Genomic DNA, 16915 nt, shown 5'->3' with positions numbered 1-16915 from the left:
GACAACTTGTACATGAATGTTCACAGCAGTGTTATTCAATACAGCCAAAAAGTGAAAACAACTCAAATGTCCGTCAAGGGATTAATGGATAGATAAGATGCAGCATACCCATGTGGTGGAATATTACTCAGGCATGTAAAGGAATGAAGTCCTGACACATGCTACAAATGTGGATGAACTTTGAAAACATCGTGCTGAGTAAAAGAAGCCAGACGTGACAGGCTGCCTTTTATAGGATTCTGTTTGTATGAAAGGTCCAGAAGAAGCAAATCAATAGAGACAGTAGATTCGTGGTTGCCTAGCGCCAGGGAGGGTAGGGAAAATGGAGATGACTCCTAGTGGGTACAGGGGTCTTTTGGGGAGTGATAAGAATGTTCTAGAATTAATTGTAGTGATGGTTGTACAACTGTATGAACATACTGAAAACCAATGAAATATAAACTTAAAATGAGTGAGTTATCTGAATTTTATCTCAGTAAAGCTGTTACCAAAAAAATTTTAAGAAAACCCAAACCAGACAAGTTAAGTGCTTTGTCTTCAGTCATGTGGCCTGATGTGTGGGAGCTGAGATTTAAACTCAAAGCAGTCTGGCTCCAGAGTCTGTGATCTTAGCTGCTGTGCTTTGCTGTTGTCATCCCCATCTCAATCTCCTTAGGGTAGAGCTTTAAAATTGAAGTGACAGAGTTGAAGGGTATGAGTTCAGTTTGCGTTTTTAGGAGAATGTTTGGTAGCAGTGGGGAAGGTCTTTGGAAGGGGACAAGGAGGCCGCTTAGGGGGCTGTTGAAGCAGCATAAGACTTGCATGCATGCAGCAGGAATTGAGCTGGAGAGAAGAGGGTTCGCTTGAGAGTGAGCCATCCAGGTACTGAGAAGTCAGTAAGTGTCTCAGCTCCTTATAGCTACATGAAGAAGCAGACTTTACCATCCTGAGAATTCCCTCCCGTCTCTTGCTAAGGCTTTCTCAGATTGGCTGCACAATGTGAGAGACCCTGAGGACTTTACCCTCAATGCCTGTTTTCCTCAACTTCTTTCTCATCCCAGAAGGAGAATGGACAAAGTCATAAAGGTAAAGCATCTAGATTAACATTTTTTAATTTTTATTTTTTTCAAGATTTATTTATTTATTTTAGAGTGGGGGAGAGAGAGAGAGAGAGCGCACAAGCGAGCAGAGGGGAGGGGCAGAAGGAGAGGGAGAGAGAGTCCCAAGCAGATTCCAAGCTAAGCACGGAGCCTAACGTGGGGCTCGATCTCATGACCCTGAGATCATGACCTGCGCTGAAACCAAGAGTCAGTCGTTTAACCGACTGAGCCACCCAGGCACCCCTAGATTAACATTTTTTAAAGAACAGTTTTGCCAACTCAAAAGTTTTGACTCACTTTTGAGTAGTGGGATAGGAGCAGAGATGGAGAAAATTCGTGCACTTGGTGAACAAGGGCTTTAAAAGTCTAAATATTTTTTTTAAATAAAACAGAGTCTAAATATTTATGAAGTGCTTTGCAATCAAGTTTAGCTGTGGTTCCTTGAGGCCCCCTCTGCAGTAGGGCTGGCACATCAGGTAACCCAGATGTGGAGAGATGAAGGGAATCTAGGCCCTGTCCCAAAGGGCACAGCCAGAAGACACAGTGCAGGGGAGGAGCAGGTGGGGGGAAGAATCATTTTAGTATCTGTCATTTTTGTCTTGAACTAGTCTAGGGGGGTGTTATTTCTGTAGCAATTTGGAGCACCCATCTTAGAAGCATTTCCAGTTTTTGCATTCAAAGTAGGAATTCCAACATTAAGTTTTTAGCATAAAATGATGGTTTTCCATTATTAGCTTTTTTTTTTTTTTTAACCAGAACTATTCATTTTTCGGTAAGGTGAGAAAAACTTTAGTTAATATGAAGTCAGTAGCCGGTCAGCCCTTGACAGAAGGGTTTGTTTAAAAAAACAACAACAAAACAAAGTCAGTGGCCACAATTGTGGTTCTTTGCCTGAGTTTCGGCCTCGATGCTACATTAGGAAACTGCTGAAATGTTGGAAAGGCTGTGTGAAGCGTTCACGCCTGCGCTAAATTCTGGTGGCCTAATCCTCAGTCCCCAGCAGGTGGAGTTTTACTACGTGGAATCGCACATCTGCCCCTCCTGCCGCAGGGTAGTGTTAGAGCTGATCTTAAAACTTCCTGCCATTGTTTCGCCATGGGTGTGTGTGTGTGTGTTGTTGTTGTTGTTTTGGTTTTTTTTTTTTAGAAAATTAAAGTTTTGTAAAGAAAGGAAGTATTAGTAAATTATTTAGCTCTTTGCTTTCCAGGGAGGTGACAGACGAGCTTTAGATTTGACACCCCAGGAGGGAGGTAGCGGGAAGTCTGGATGCCTGTTTCGGCCTTGTGTAGCCTTGCCTCTCCCCAGCCCAGCGGCTCTGCGTGTGTGCGTGGCCCCACGTGTGTGCGTGGCCCCGCCAGCCCCGCCAACCCCCCGGAGCTCAGAGGGACAGGCCCCACCGATCCTTCACGGGGGATCCTTGTTTGGTCCTTGCCTGAACCCAGATGTGGGTGTATGGGGTCAACGTGGAATGCTCCCCGGGTCACCTTGGCGCTCCAGAGACTGCTCCGCCCGCAGTGTAGTTAAGCCCAAAGATGAGCCTGAGCGGATTTCTTCGGCTCCTCGGGCCTGCTCCCTGAAGAGTTAGTATAGTTCCCGGGCCTTGGCCGGAGTGGGTCCCGTGCCAGTTTTCTCATGTTTGGAACAGTGAGGATTCTTTTTTTTTTTTTTTTTTTAACAATTTCCTTATCCATTTTGAGAGACAGAGCGCGTGAGGGGGGAGGGGAGGGCAGGGCAGAGGGAGTGGGACTGAGGATTATGCCACCAGAACTTACCGAAGGCCTGAAACACATCATATACCCTTTCCAGTCCTCAAGCAGACCCCTGCGCTGAGCACGGGGCCCAATGTGGGGCTGAATCCCAGGACCCCGAGATCATGACCTGAGCCAAAACCAAGAGTCGTTGCTTAACCACCCAGGCACCCCCAGAACAGTGGGAATTCATAAGTTGCTCTGGGCATTTGGGTCCTGCCCTGCAACTCCTGGAAATGCAGCTTTGCCCCACTATTTCTGTTTCTGTTCCAACCTAGTACACCATCTCAGGCTTAGTGGCATAAAACAACAATGTCCATTTATATTATTATCACCATCTTGCATGGTCCGGGAATCGTGTGCTCAGGCAGTTCTCCCTCGGTGTCTCCTGGATGCCGATGGAGCCTGGTGGAGCCATCTTCAAGGCTTCCTCACCCACCTGCACAAGTCTGGTGGCTGGTGCTGAGGCCCTTGAGTGGAACTCCTACATGGCCTAGGCTTCCTCGCGGTGTGGTGGCTGGGTTCCAAGGGCGAATGTCCCCAGACAGAGCCAGTGGAAGCTGCATCACCTTTTCTAAACCAGCCTCTCAAGTAACTCAGTGTCACTTCTGCTACATTATCATTAGAAGCAATTCCTAAGGCCAATCTACATTCAAAGGAAGGAGAATGACCTTCCACCTCTTGATAGGAAGGAGTGTCAAAGACGGGGCACTCATTTTAAAACCACTACCTCAACCTGCATCCTTAAAAAGAGTTTCAGAAGATCGCCTTAGTTCTTGACTGAATCTGCTTGGCCTCTGTTCAGATTCAGTCTTTGAACTCCTCGGTACTGGTGGAGGGAAAGTGGTGGGAAACCTCCCCGATTCCTGAATCTCAGCCAGCCCTTGTCACCCCAACATATCCTGCAGCTTCAGAGGATAGCTTTCTGCCAGGAACCAGTCATGTCTCTGAGAAGTAGCCCAATTTTACAGATAAAATAAATCTGGGAGGGGGAGTGCAAAATCTGGGAGGGGAAGAGCCTGTGTTTTTCTATAGATCTTTCCTTTGGATTTCAGCAAGGAGACCAGGGTGTCTGAGCCTTTTTTAGGTTCAGTTTTAATTGAGTTTTCTGAGGATGCCAAGCAGAATTTCTGTGGAATTGAGACTGGCAGGCCCAGCGTGTGGCTGTGGCTAAATAAGCGCCAATGCAGCATTGCCATGGAGACCAGAGATTAGCACCAGCCCTGGTACCAGGGGCCCGGCCGGTGTCATGACAGCCAGTTGTCTGCACTTTGTCCCCTCCTCCCACACTTAATGGCTGCAGTGATCTCAAAGCCCAGACATGCCCCCAATTTAATTTAATTCTAGACTTAGGTGTTGCTTTTTACATTGAATGGTTGGGCAAGTCATTATTCTGTGTGTCTTGATAGGAAGGTTTCATGGATCAGCTAAGATTTCCATAAGCTTTTGAAGGAGGCAAGAAAAGTGCTTGGAGGGGCACCTGGGTGGCTCAGTTGGTTAAGTATCTGCCTTCGGCTCAGGTTCCTGGGATCGAGCCCTGCATCAGGCTCCCTGCTCCTCGGGGAGCCTGTTTCTCCCTCTCCTTCTGCCTGCCGCTCCCCCTGCTTGTGCTCTCTCTCTCTCTCTGTCAAATAAGTAAAATCTTTAAAAAAAAAAAAAAAGTGCTTGGAGTGGAAAATTCTCTGAAAAGGAATTATATTTTAAAATGAAGTTTAGAAGAAAAATTCAGGTTGGAAATACAGCGTATTGTGTTATTATTTTACCTGGCCATCTAAAAAAGGTAGAGAAATCGTATCTTTTGGCATTTTTGCCATTAATTGATTTGACTCCTTCAGAAAATGAGCAACTGACCATTTTTCTAGAGTGTAGAGCCTTAAATGGTATTTTTTTTTGAGCCTTAAATGGTACTTTAAAAATGATGACCAGAAAGTTATACATCATAACTTTCTTCATCCAGTACTTGTGGATTAGCAAAACAGCAAAGAGCCAATTTATATCTGAATACAAAGAAGAGAGAGTATATTGTATTGTAAAGTTAGAGTAATTGATTTTAGATTTTTAGATGTTGGAAAAATAGTTCCGTGTTTTAAAATGTACCATTTTGTCTTGAGCAACAAAGGGATCGCTAAAATTAAATCTCATCTACTCTTTAAAAAAAAAAAAAAGGCAATGTACTTAAAGTGGAAATGTTAAGAGAAAGCTTGAGGCTTGCCCACAGGGGAGATCTCCATCACATTTGTTACTGTTTGAATGCATGCTGGAATGATCGAGAAACTTTCTGTGACCTTAACCCACATTCTTTTAGTTGTATATATCTCCTTGTTTAAAACTTGGGATGTAGTTCTTTGGATTTTGGTACAAATTCTGCCAGTAGTTTTGAAATATGAAGAGTCTCGATAAATATCACTGCCATGACTAAGACAGTTTCATTAATATAACATGGAATTTGAAATGAGACCTCTCTGCTAAAAGTTGAGCTCTTGCACGGCTAGGGATGTTGGCTCAGTCGTCCTTGTCTCATAAAATTTTTGAGAAGGAAAAAAGAGTCAGAGTTCTTTTTAATGCTCAGAAATAAAGTTGAGATCTTAGAGCTGCGACCCCAGTAGCTTCCAGTAATGGTCAGGTCCTGTTTGTAGGCAGCTAAGGTGTCTGCAAGGTGGTATCAGTCTCTGTAGAGCAGGCTGCTAAACAGTGTGTTTGAAATGGTCACGGATATTTCTGGGTCCCTTACATTTAGCTAATTGCGCAGTGAGTTTCCGAGGGGGAGTGTTCCTTTGTGCAGTCCCCTTTCAAGAGGGACAACTTTGGTGGCTTTTATATTGATGATTTGTGAGGTCATTTGCCCCAGTTAATGGGTTTGGGTTCTTCATTCATCATTTGCCACTTGGTACACGTTGAGAAAGTTCTCCCAGATACTCTCTAATAGTCATTACCACGAAATGGAATTATAAACCATCCTGTAGAATTTTCATCATCAGAAGTTCTAGCTTATGTAACTGAGCATAGGGAGATGGTAGTGACTCCTTCTCCCTAATAATATTTAAGTAAAAACTCGATAAATGATTTCCAGAGATGTTCTCCAAAGATTCAATACATGATGTAAGTTTATTTTTATTTATTTATTTATTTTTAAAAGATTTTATTTATTTATTCGACAGAGAGAGAGAGAGAGCAGGAACACAAGCAGGGGGAGTGGGAGAGGGAGAAGCAAGCTTCTCGCTGAGCAGGGAGCCTGATGCGGGACTTGGTCCCAGGGCCCTGGGATCATGACCTGAGCCAAAGGCAGACGCTTAACGATGGAGCCACCCAGGCGCCCCTGGATGTAAGTTTATGCCAGAGGAGTTTAAAAGATTTGAAGGATGCTAAGCAATAATAATGTTAGTTCATTATTATGTGATGTTTTGGGTTTTAATAGTTAAAATATTTTACTTCTACACATAATCATGAAACAAAGTTTTTGAAATACAGTTTGTGCATGATCTTCATGGCTCTTTAGAACACCAAGAGGAGGGGCGCCTGGGTGGCTCAGTCGTTAGGCATCTGCCTTCGGCTCAGGTCATGATCCCAGGGTCCTGGGATCGAGTCCCGCATCAGGCTCCCTGCTCGGCGGGAAGCCTGCTTCTCCCTCTCCCACTTCCCCTGCTTGTGTTCCCTCTCTCACTGTGTCTCTCTCTGTCAAATAAACAAATAAAATCTTTAAAAAAAAAAGAACACCAAGAGGAACAGATGAGTTAGGACTGCCGTTCTCAAACTTGTGGTATGTGTCAGAGCCATGTGGGGACTTTGTTGACCCTACAGTTTCTCAGCCCCCAGCCCACAGCCACAAAATCAGAGTCTCTGGAAGTGAGGCTTGATCATCTTTATTTTTGGATGCTTCTAACATATTTCAAACTTTGCGTCTTACTGTTTTACAGTGTAACCTCTGGGTTTTTCAGGTTATCTTCTTGCATAGAAATACATTTAGAAAATCTTTGGCCCTTCCCAAAGAGGAAACAGTAGTAATTGCTGCCACTTATTGACTTCCTCCCGTGGGCCAGCAGTGAGCTAGGCACTTGGATGTATCTGTTCATTGAATCCTCACAATGACTCGGTTTTGTATGTGTGCTTTTTTAAAATTAAAGTGTGGTTGACATACAGTGTTACATTAGTTTCAGGTGTGCAATACTCAATGCTCACCTGGATAAGTGTTATTACAATATCATTGACTGTATTCCCTGTGCAGTACAATCCCACAGTAACTCTTCAAGGTCATTATCATCCCCATTTCATAAGGCATGAGAATCAGGGGCGCCTGGGTGGCTCAGTTGGTTAAGTGTCCGACGCTTGATTTCACCTCAGGTCATGGTCTCAGGGTCGTGAGATCGAGCCCCCTGTTGGGCTCTGTGGGGCATGGAGCCTGCTTAGGATTCTCTCTCTCCCTCTGCCCTGCCTCCCCCTTGCATGCATCCTCTCTCTCTCTCTCTCTCTCTCAAAAAAATATACAAAGAAAGAAATGAGTATCAGAGAAGTTAAGTATCTTGCCCAAGGTGTCCAGCAAGAATGTGGTAGAAGAGGGGCTTGAGCCCAGGTCTTTATGATTTTAAAATTTCTCTCTGTATAGATGAAATGTGTTCAGAAACAATGACTTTTAACTATTATGCAGTACCTGGATTGGGACAGGAGGGAGTTAACTTGGGTCTGGGGGCAGCGTCATTTCCTTCGATCCAAACTTAGCCCTCTGAGAGGGCAGAAAGTAGGATAGGGCAAAGGAGTGTTGACATGGATGAAGATTTGCTATCCCAGCTGTGTCCTGGGTGGCTTGGCCATCAAGCGCTGCCCCTGATGGGGAGTCCAAGAAGAGAGCCCTAACAGCTTCCAAGGCTGCCTGCTCTAAGGCCCAGTGGGCTGGTTTGTGCTTTATCAAGCTGGCAGAGTGAGCACCTGGAACCTTACCTAATTCTGGATTCTAGCTTTCTCAGCATTAGTCAAGTAGCCTAACCTTTACTTAAAATGAAGAACTGTCCTGCAGATACTTACTGTCCCCCGGACAACATCACAAGGCAAAACCAGGAAAAGACAGAGGTTTGGTTCATCCAGTTTGTGAGCTGATTGTAAAAAGAAACACTGAGTTTGTTTCTTGTACATAGAACAACTAAAAGAAATTGCATGGAGCTCAGTCAAGGAAAGATTGTGTGAAGAAAACTAGTGATGGTTCAGTTGAACTACCAGAGACAAGAAATTGAAAATCAGTGGTTGCACAGCACTTGGTAATTAAACATGTGGAGAAATAGCAACAAAGTGTTAAACACGAATAATGTTAAGTTCATTGTGATAGCAAAATACTCTGAAAGTAGGCATGATACTCCCTTGAGAAGAATATGATTATTTTTTATTTTGTGGGGTTTTCTTACTGTTTATTTGTTTCAATATGTATTGTCTTCCTAGAAATGTCACAGCAGCTCCACCAGCAGCTGGTAGAAGCCGAGCGAAGGTCAGTGACGTACCTGAAGCGGTACAACAAGATTCAGGCAGACTACCACAATCTCATCGGGGTCACAGCAGAGCTGGTGGATTCTCTGGAGGCCACCGTCAGTGGCAAGATGGTAAGAAAGATCCGCAGTCACTCGTGTGTCTGTTAGGAGCGAAAGAAGTGTTAAGAGCCGGGCTGTGTTGATAATGGGATTCCTGGCCGCTCCCAGCCAGTGAGACCTGCCCCTGTGCCTCACAAAGCCAAGAGCAGAAAGGAGACCACGCAGACATTCCACACCGGTTATTGTGCTGCTTGCAGTATTTTATCCATTTTTCCTGACACACTATCGACCACATCTTTATTCCTAACATTAGCAAAGAATAAATTGTCTGGCAACAAAAAAAAATAATATGGAGTGGCATAAAAATGAGGGAAATACGCTGCTGGTGTAAAGGAAAGTTACAGATTTTCACATATTGATTTTATATCCAGCTATCCTTCTGAACTCTGTTAATCTGATAGATTCTTTTGATTGATTCTCCTGTATTCTAGGTTAGCAGTCATACCATCTTCAAATAATAATATTTTTGTTTTGTTTTGTTTCGTTATTTGTAATGACTTTTCTTTTTTCTTAGCATACTTGCTAAGACTGTGGAGCACTGTCAAATAATGTGGCCATGGGCTTCCTTGTCTTATTTCTGACTTTAATGGGAATGACTTTAGTGTTTCACTTACTAAAAAATTAGAAAGTATAATAAAATTTCTTTGTGGAAATATACATTTTTCTATAAAAATGGAATTATTGTAGATTCGCATGCAACTTTAAGAAATAATGCAAAGAGAGTCTTGGCACATTGCCCAGTTTCCCCCAATGGTAACCGTATAACCATAGTACAGTACTACAACCAGAACGCTGACATTGATCCAGTCTGTTGATCTTATTCTGATTTCCCCAGTTTTGTCCTCATGTGCATGTATCAAGTTCTGTATCATTTTGTCACAAATGTAAGGTTGTGTATTAAAATTGTTTTTAGTGGGGTGCCTGGCTGGCTCAGTTGGTAGAGCATGTGACTCTCGATCTTGGGGTTGTGAGTTTGAGCCCCATGTTTGGCATAGAGGTTACTTAAAAAAAAATAAGATTTTTTAGTGACTTAAAAATATGCTTACAAAATAATATGTATTATAAAAATTTTTAGGAATAGAGAACTGTGCAAAAGTGAAATTAAAATTACCTGTAATTGTGTCACTTAGTAATAACACTTGTTAACATTCCGTATTTTTTTCAGTGCTTGACTACATGTGTTTTACAGAAATGGACTCTAGTTCACCCAAAGTTTTCTAATCTTTTTTCCTTAATACTGAATCTTGCATTCTTGAAGGCATTATTCTACAAGCCTCAAGCGTTAGTGGCTTCAATCCCCTTATATGGCATTGTCGTACTTCACTTAGTGTCCAGTCCCTGCAGTTGGACATCTACATCATTTCCAGCTTTCCACTGTCATAAATTATAAATGTCATGGGAGGAGATGAGCCTCTGTGACATTTTTAGTTTTATTTATTTTTTTAAAGTTTTATTTATGTAAGTCATCTCTGCACCCAACATGGGGCTCAAACCCACAACCCCGAGATCAAGAGTCACACACTCCACCAATTGAGCCAGCCAGGGGCCCCGGTTACATTTTTTAAAGTTGATTTTCTAGGTTGAAATCTATACTAAGGTCCTGTTGGAAGGTTCTGCTCATCTGAGTCTACTGGCAGTTCTTTTTATCATTATACCCTTGCCAGTCCTGGGTATTAGCATTAACATTTGTATTTGTTTGCAGATTTAATCAATGAGAAATAGTATCTCAGGATTTAAATACACATTATACTCTTTACACATGACATTGAACATTTTTTATATGCTTCTCTCATTCGTTGAACACAGATTTATTGCATGCTTACTGTGCACCAGGCCCTCCCTGTTCTAGTCATGTAGGATCTATCGGACGACAACACAAAGATCCTTGACCTCAGGGAGCATACATTCCAGTAGGGGCGAGAGCTAATAAACGGCACATGTAAACACAGATAATTAATGACGTCATGTGTTAGAAGATGACAATCGCTGTAGGGGTGAAGGGGATCAGGGTTTGTGGTGGGGATGTGTGGGGATGTGGGCCGGAGGCAATTTTAAATTGGTAGTCAGGGTGTGCTTCATTTGAGCTTCATTGGAAGAGGTGAGGGTATTAGGTATGCAGTCCTCGGGGATTCTCCCCAGAGTTCTAGGCCAAAGGAGAAGGGTGCAAAGGACCAAAAGTGGACGTGTGTCTCTCCTGTTTGAGGAGCCCGGCGAGGGAGGAGGAACGGCACACAGCAGGTCAGGGGTCCAAGGGCCGTTAAGGATGGGGCCTTTACTCTGAGTAAACTGGGGAGCAGAGCAGTGGGGTGGGGTGGTCTGGATGCTGTGGAAGTATCAGCTCTCGTTGCTTTAGAACGGTCCTTGGAAGGTTAGGGGAACTAGAGAGACCAGCAGGAGGGTCTTGCAGTCACCAGGGCAGACCTGGTGGTGGAGGAGGTAGCAAGTGGGGCCAGAGAGGTGCCCCGCTGGGTGTGTTAGGAGATAGAGCGAACTGCGTCTCATGCTGGCTTGGACCTGGACAGGGGTTGGGGGGATCACGGACGACTCCACGTTTTTGGCCTAAGCTGTGTGTGGGGGGGTGCAGGGGCGGCGCCACCAGCTGTGACAGGGACAGCCTCGGGTGGAACAGGTTTTAGGGGAAAGCAGGAATATAGCTTTGGACATCACTGTTAAGACACAGGCCATTCAGAATTCATCTTTTGTGAATATTTTCCATAGTTTGTTTTTTGGTTTTTAAATTAGTGTTTCTTAGTTTCGTAAAATTTATGGATTTGTATAGTCAAATCAATTTATCAAGTTTTCCCTTCATTCACTCTGCCTTTTCGAAGTGCTTTGAAGCTCTGAAGTGCAAAGAAGCTTTTCCCACTAAGGGAGCCAAATTAATACTCACCTTAACTTTTTTCTGTTGGTCATTTTGTTTGGTTTTTATTGTTTTAATTTTACTTTTAAATCTTTAATCCATATGGAATTTATTTTAATAGATGATATAAGGAAGAAATTACCCCCCCAAAAAAAGATAACCATTTGAGCCAGAACTATTTACTTCTGTCTTTCTGTACCAATTTGAATGGCTACCTTTATCATGTAGTGGGATTTTAATTTTTTCCATTGATTATTTTTTCTTTTTTTAAAGATTTTATTTATTTATTTGACAGAGAGAGACAAAGCGAGAGAAGGAACACAAGCAGGGGGAGTGGGAGAGGGAGAAGCAGGCTTCCCACGGAGCAGGGAGTCAGATGCGGGGCTTGATCCCAGGGCCCTGGGACCTGAGCTGAAGGCAGACACTTAACGACTGAGCCACCAGGCACCCCATGATCTGACTATTCTTTTTTTTTTTTTAAAGATTTTATTTATTTATTTATTTGAGAGAGAGAGAAACAGCATGAGAGGGGAGAGGGTCAGAGGGAGAAGCAGGGTCCCCGCTGAGCTGGGAGCCCGATGTGGAACTCGATCCCAGGACTCCGGGATCATGACCTGAGCCGAAGGCAGTCACTTAACTAACTGAGCCACCCAGGCGCCCATGATCTGACTATTCTTAAGCTAGTAATGCATTGTATTTTTTACCATAGTAGCTTTTTAATATGTTGTAGTATCCTGTACTGAAAGCCTCTTTGTTCCTGTGAACGCATAGCCCACAAACTGCTGCAAGTTGCTTGGTGCGGCCAGAACGGCCGAAGCTGGGGAGGTGGCCACATGCTGGCAGGTGATGCAGGGAAGACGGACCGGCAAAGACCATCTCCCAAAGATTGGGGAGGCCTAGAGACCATGTTTAGGAAGTTTTGCTTTGTCCTGTAGTTAGTGAGCAGCTTTTGAAATGTATACCTTAAAAATTGGACTTTTCAAATTAATTAGCTTTTTTTCTAGTTTTAAAAATAGCATGTGTTGACTTTTCTTTAAAACAGAAAAGTAGGGGCGCCTGGGTGGCTTAGTCGTTAAAACGTGGGCCTTCGGCTCAGGTCATGATCCCAGGGTCCTGGGATCGAGCCCTGCATTGGGCTCCCTGCTCAGCAGGAAGCCTGCTTCTCCCTCTCCCACTCCCCCTGCTTGTGTTCCCTCTCTGGCTGTCTCTCTCTGTCAAATAAATAAATAAAATCTTAAAAAAAAAGAAAAGTATCAGAAAGAAACCATACATGGCTTCTGTAATCTCTGGTAACAAATAAGGGCACACAGAAGGTTCAAACAATACAGAAATAAATAAAAAGAAAAGCATATGCCTTTGTTTCCCTTCTCTCCTGTTAAACAACAGCTACCAAAAGAGCCAGAGTCATGTGGTGTCAGGTGTGGCCTGCTGACCAGGGATGGGCACATGAGCTCCTACTGCCACCGCACAGGGAGAGAGGTGACGTGACGGTAGGGCCAGGGACCAGACTTTTAACTGGCTTGTTTTTAATGTAAAAAAAATACACGTTTGTGGTAACAAATTGGAACAACTCTGAGTAGTCTATACTAAAGAGCAGAAGCACCCTCCCAGACACAGTTTCTTAGTGTCCCTTCTTTATTTGTATTCAAGATGAACATTTTCTTGTGTATTATTTCCAAACATTTCTATGCATATGCATGTGTGTGCATGCAGCCTACATATACTTGGGATCCTATGACCCATTATTCTTCTGAAACTTGGTGTTTTACTTTCGGTATATCTTGGAGATCTTTCCACATGACCACACTACCCTCATTCTTTTCTAGGCTTGTACATTATGCCGTTGTAAGGGTGAACCATAATTCGTCAGATCTTTGATGGTGAACATTTAGATTTTTTGTCTGCTAGAACAAAAAAAAATGTTGCAATGAATATTCTTGTATGTACTGTATACCTTTGAAAACAGATAAAGTGATATCCTAAGAGTGGAATTGTTAGGTCAAAGGTTATGGGCATTAACATTTTGATAGATGTTGCCAAATTATTTCTCCTGAGAGTTCAAAGATGTCTACCCAACCCTCCCAGGAGTTTATCTGTATCAGAGTGTTTATTTCTCCACACACTTGCCAGCACTAGACTCTATTATACTTTGATTATACTTTGAACTCTTTCCCGGTTTTGTTAAGTAAAACTTGGTGTTTTATGTTTCAATTTATATTTCTTTAATTATGTATGAGGCTGAATATATTTTCATATGTTTGTTGGCCATTTGTACTTTGCTTTTTAGTCTACTGATTATTTGTGTCCTTTCCTCATTCACCCGTTTTAAGCAAGAAAGTGACACAGTCAAATTTTCTTGTTTAAGAAATGGTTCTGGTAGCAGTTTCAGAAGTCAAAGGAGGAAACAGTTTCAGGAGTAAGGGGTGATGCAAAACTCAGAAGCCACAGAAGACTAGAACTGAAAAGTGTCCAATGATTTTGACATTTAGAAGGTCAGTGGTGGTGTCCTTTGCCATGGGAGTTTCCATGGAGTGATGAGGCTGGAAGCCTAATTGTAGTGTGTTGGGAGGTCCAGGGGCAGTGAGACAGCAAACGTGGGCTGTTCTTTTGAGGACCTTGGCTGTGAAGGAAGAATACTGAGCCGGTGGTCGATAGATGAAGACCTAGGGTACAGGAAGGGGAAGGTGCTTTTTAAATATGAACTATATTTGGATGTGTTTTTAGGTTATAGACAATGAAAAGGTGTAAAAGGAAAGGTTAAAAATATAGGAGGAGAAAGGAATTGTTTACATTTTGATACTATCGAAATTCAGAGGAAATGGATGCAGGATAATGTGGCAAGTGCAGGCCTGAGATGGGGCGCTTCTTTGTCTGAGTCGCTTCACATAGAGCTGAGTGCCAGGGGATGAGTACAGACATCTGCCATGGCTGCACAGAGCCTTTCATGTGTCTGAAGCAGACCAGAAGTTTCCAGTGGGTCAGTGGAGTCCTCCAAGGAGAGAAGTGGGTGCAGCTCCGCATTGCAGCTCTTTCTAACTTGTGAATGGGTTGCATAGTCCTCGCATGGGGACAATCGAGTGAGGGTGCGGAGAGGGGCCAGTGACATGACCATGTGGGAGTTCACCACATGGAATCATGAGCCCAGGGAAAAGGAGCTTCCCCTCCGGCAAACAGGCAAAAAAAAAAAAAAAAAAAAAAAAAAGGCTGGAAGGGTGCAAAATGGTTAGTAGTTACCTCCAGGGATTGGCATATGGGGAAGGATGGGACTCGGGGAGAGGTTGGGGCACTTGTGCGATTTAAATGTGCATTCGTTTTATAAAAAGAGAAGATGTAAAATGAAAAGAAAAAATTCAGAGATTACCACCTGAGATGCTGTATGCCAGTCCTGAGTTACAGTAGCTAACGAGAGGGTGGAAGAGGTGCTAAAGAAAGGCCAGAATCAAGTGCCATTGACGGGGACAGCAGGGCAGCCTCACGCTGGCCGGCACTCAATCAAAAATGTCTCCACCATTCGTTCCGCAAGCACTCCCCGAGAGACCTGGCCCGTGCCGGGCATATGCGTGATCTCATTCACCCTGTCACCATGACCCACAGATGCAGACTGTTCATCTCACTCAACAGATCAGAAGGCAAGGGGCAGAGCTGTTAGCTTTCTTGAGTCCAGGGCTTGAGCCCAGATTTTCAGATGTTAAGCCCACCATTCTTTCTACCACCCGTTGGCCACCTGATTGACTTTCCTGCTGGAATTCACACACACACAGAAATGGTTTAAAATCAGTTTCTTTTACATGACCGTGAGAGTACCATCTCGTGCAATTACAGAATTCAAAATATGATAGCCCACGATCATACCTGCAGTATGTTAGCGGTTTATTTCTGTCGGGCCCAGTGCTTTAGCTCCCAGAGCTCCTGTGCGTACCTTACAGAAATCCCAGTGAGGGCTCTGCTAATCGCTGGGGCCCGTGATGTCCCTGCGGGAGTTTTGGGCCTCTCACCAGCCATCTTCGCGCCCTCTCCGCAGATCACCCCGGAGTACCTCCAGAGTGTGTGTGTCCGTCTCTTCAGTGACCAGATGCGGCAGAGCCTGGCCCACAGCGTGGACTTCACGAGGCCTGGGACGGTGAGGCTCTGGGCCCCGCGTCTGCCCCCCAGATTTAAACATAGCCTAACTAAAAAAAATGAAAGAGCAAGGGCAAATAACATGCAGGAGTCTGCATTTCAGAGGTCTGTAAAGTCCCAGAAGGAAAAGAAAGCTGTTTTTGAGGAGTGAGCAGCTGGGGCCTGCGTCCTGGGGGCGGCGGGAGAGAGGTACAGTCTGCTCTTCCCTTTGGGGCTGTTCCGTGCCAAGGCCTTACTGGTAACAGTGTGCAAATCAATAGGAAAGGAAGGAAACTTCATTCTCTTTTTTAAAATAACTGCCATATTGGAAGCTGTACAGTCAAAAACAGGTGCTCTCTCTTTTTCTTTTCTTAACTTTTTACTTGGAATAATTGCAAACTTACAAAGAAGTCACAAAAATAGCACAAAAGACACTTGTATACCCTTTACCCAGATCCAGCAACTGTTGGCATTTTGCCCATTTGTTTACTTTGTCTGCACACACACACACACACACACACACACACACACACATTCTATTTTCTGAGCCAGTTGAGAATAAATCACATATATTATGGCGTTTTACTCCAGTGTAGAGTTCATTTCTTTCTTTCTTTTTTTTAATAAAGATTTTATTTATTTATTTGACAGAAACACAGCAAGAGAGGGAACACAGGCAGGGGAAGTGGGAGAGGGAGAAGCAGGCCTCCTGTGGAGCAGGGAGCCCAATGCGGGGCTCGATCCCAGGACCCGAAGGCAGACGCTTAATGACTGAGCCACTCCGGCACCCCTAGAGTTCATTTCTTAATAGGAGTATTCTCTTATGTAACCATACAGTGATCCGCTTTAGTAAATTTAATGTCTTTATGATGCTCTTACCTAATCTGAGCATGTTCCAATTTGTCACCTGAGCCATGTCCTCTATAGTTGTTCCCTCATTTAAAAAATTGAACATTTCCCTTTTTGTGTTTCATATTTCCTCGTGATTAGATTCAGGGCTTGCCTCCCAGGGCAAAATATTAGTTAGGTGATGTTGCGTCCTTCTTAGGATAGCTCATCCAGAGGCATGTGGTGTTGTGTTGGGGTTCTTAACCTGGGGAACGAGTACACCAGTGTCTCCTGCGGACGTTTTCAAAGTTCTTGAACCCATGTCCCTGGAGCTCACCTCAACCTGCTGTCTGGGCCACAGGCTCAATGCTGGAGCCAGGCGTATTCAGTTCGGAAGGAAGTGCCAGGGGATCCTGAGGCACCCCCATGGGTCAGAGCCACGGCTTTTAATTAAGGGGGAGGGTTTGCACATTAATATTAGGGTATTCATAAACAGAGGCCTTTTTTAGTATTAAGGAAAAATGTATACCCTACTTCATTCTCAAGTATGTTTGAAGCAGCTTATTATGAGAAAACACAAATATGAGAAATAAAAAAAAAAAAATAGAAGATGGAAAGAACAAAATTGTAGTTAGAACTCAGAAATGGAAAGTAGAGTGGTGGTTGCCTGGGGCCGGGAGGTGGGGGAAGTGGGAGATGTTGGTCAAAGGGTATAACTTCTGGTTATAAGAT

The 16915-nt window shown here is 43.8% G+C and overlaps 1 protein-coding gene across 4 annotated transcripts in view; it reads left to right on the top strand.

Annotated features, from left to right (window-relative positions):
- Nucleotides 1–16915, top strand: part of ARMC9 (armadillo repeat containing 9) — a 141910-nt gene that overhangs the window by 14116 nt on the left and 110879 nt on the right. For all 4 annotated transcript variants that reach the window (XM_073877346.1, XM_025889757.2, XM_025889785.2 and 1 more), the window contains exons 6-8: nucleotides 1041–1065; nucleotides 8252–8409; nucleotides 15279–15377. In XM_073877346.1, coding sequence (XP_073733447.1) covers nucleotides 1041–1065; nucleotides 8252–8409; nucleotides 15279–15377 — 282 coding nt within the window. The remainder of the gene's footprint in view (nucleotides 1–1040; nucleotides 1066–8251; nucleotides 8410–15278; nucleotides 15378–16915) is intronic.

This window comes from Callorhinus ursinus, unplaced genomic scaffold, assembly GCF_003265705.2.
Source record: "Callorhinus ursinus isolate GAN/ISIS: 27379988/994484 unplaced genomic scaffold, GSC_fseal_2.0 scaffold2, whole genome shotgun sequence".
Classification (NCBI taxonomy): Eukaryota; Metazoa; Chordata; class Mammalia; order Carnivora; family Otariidae; genus Callorhinus; species Callorhinus ursinus.
This window is presented reverse-complemented; position numbering and strand designations above follow the sequence as displayed.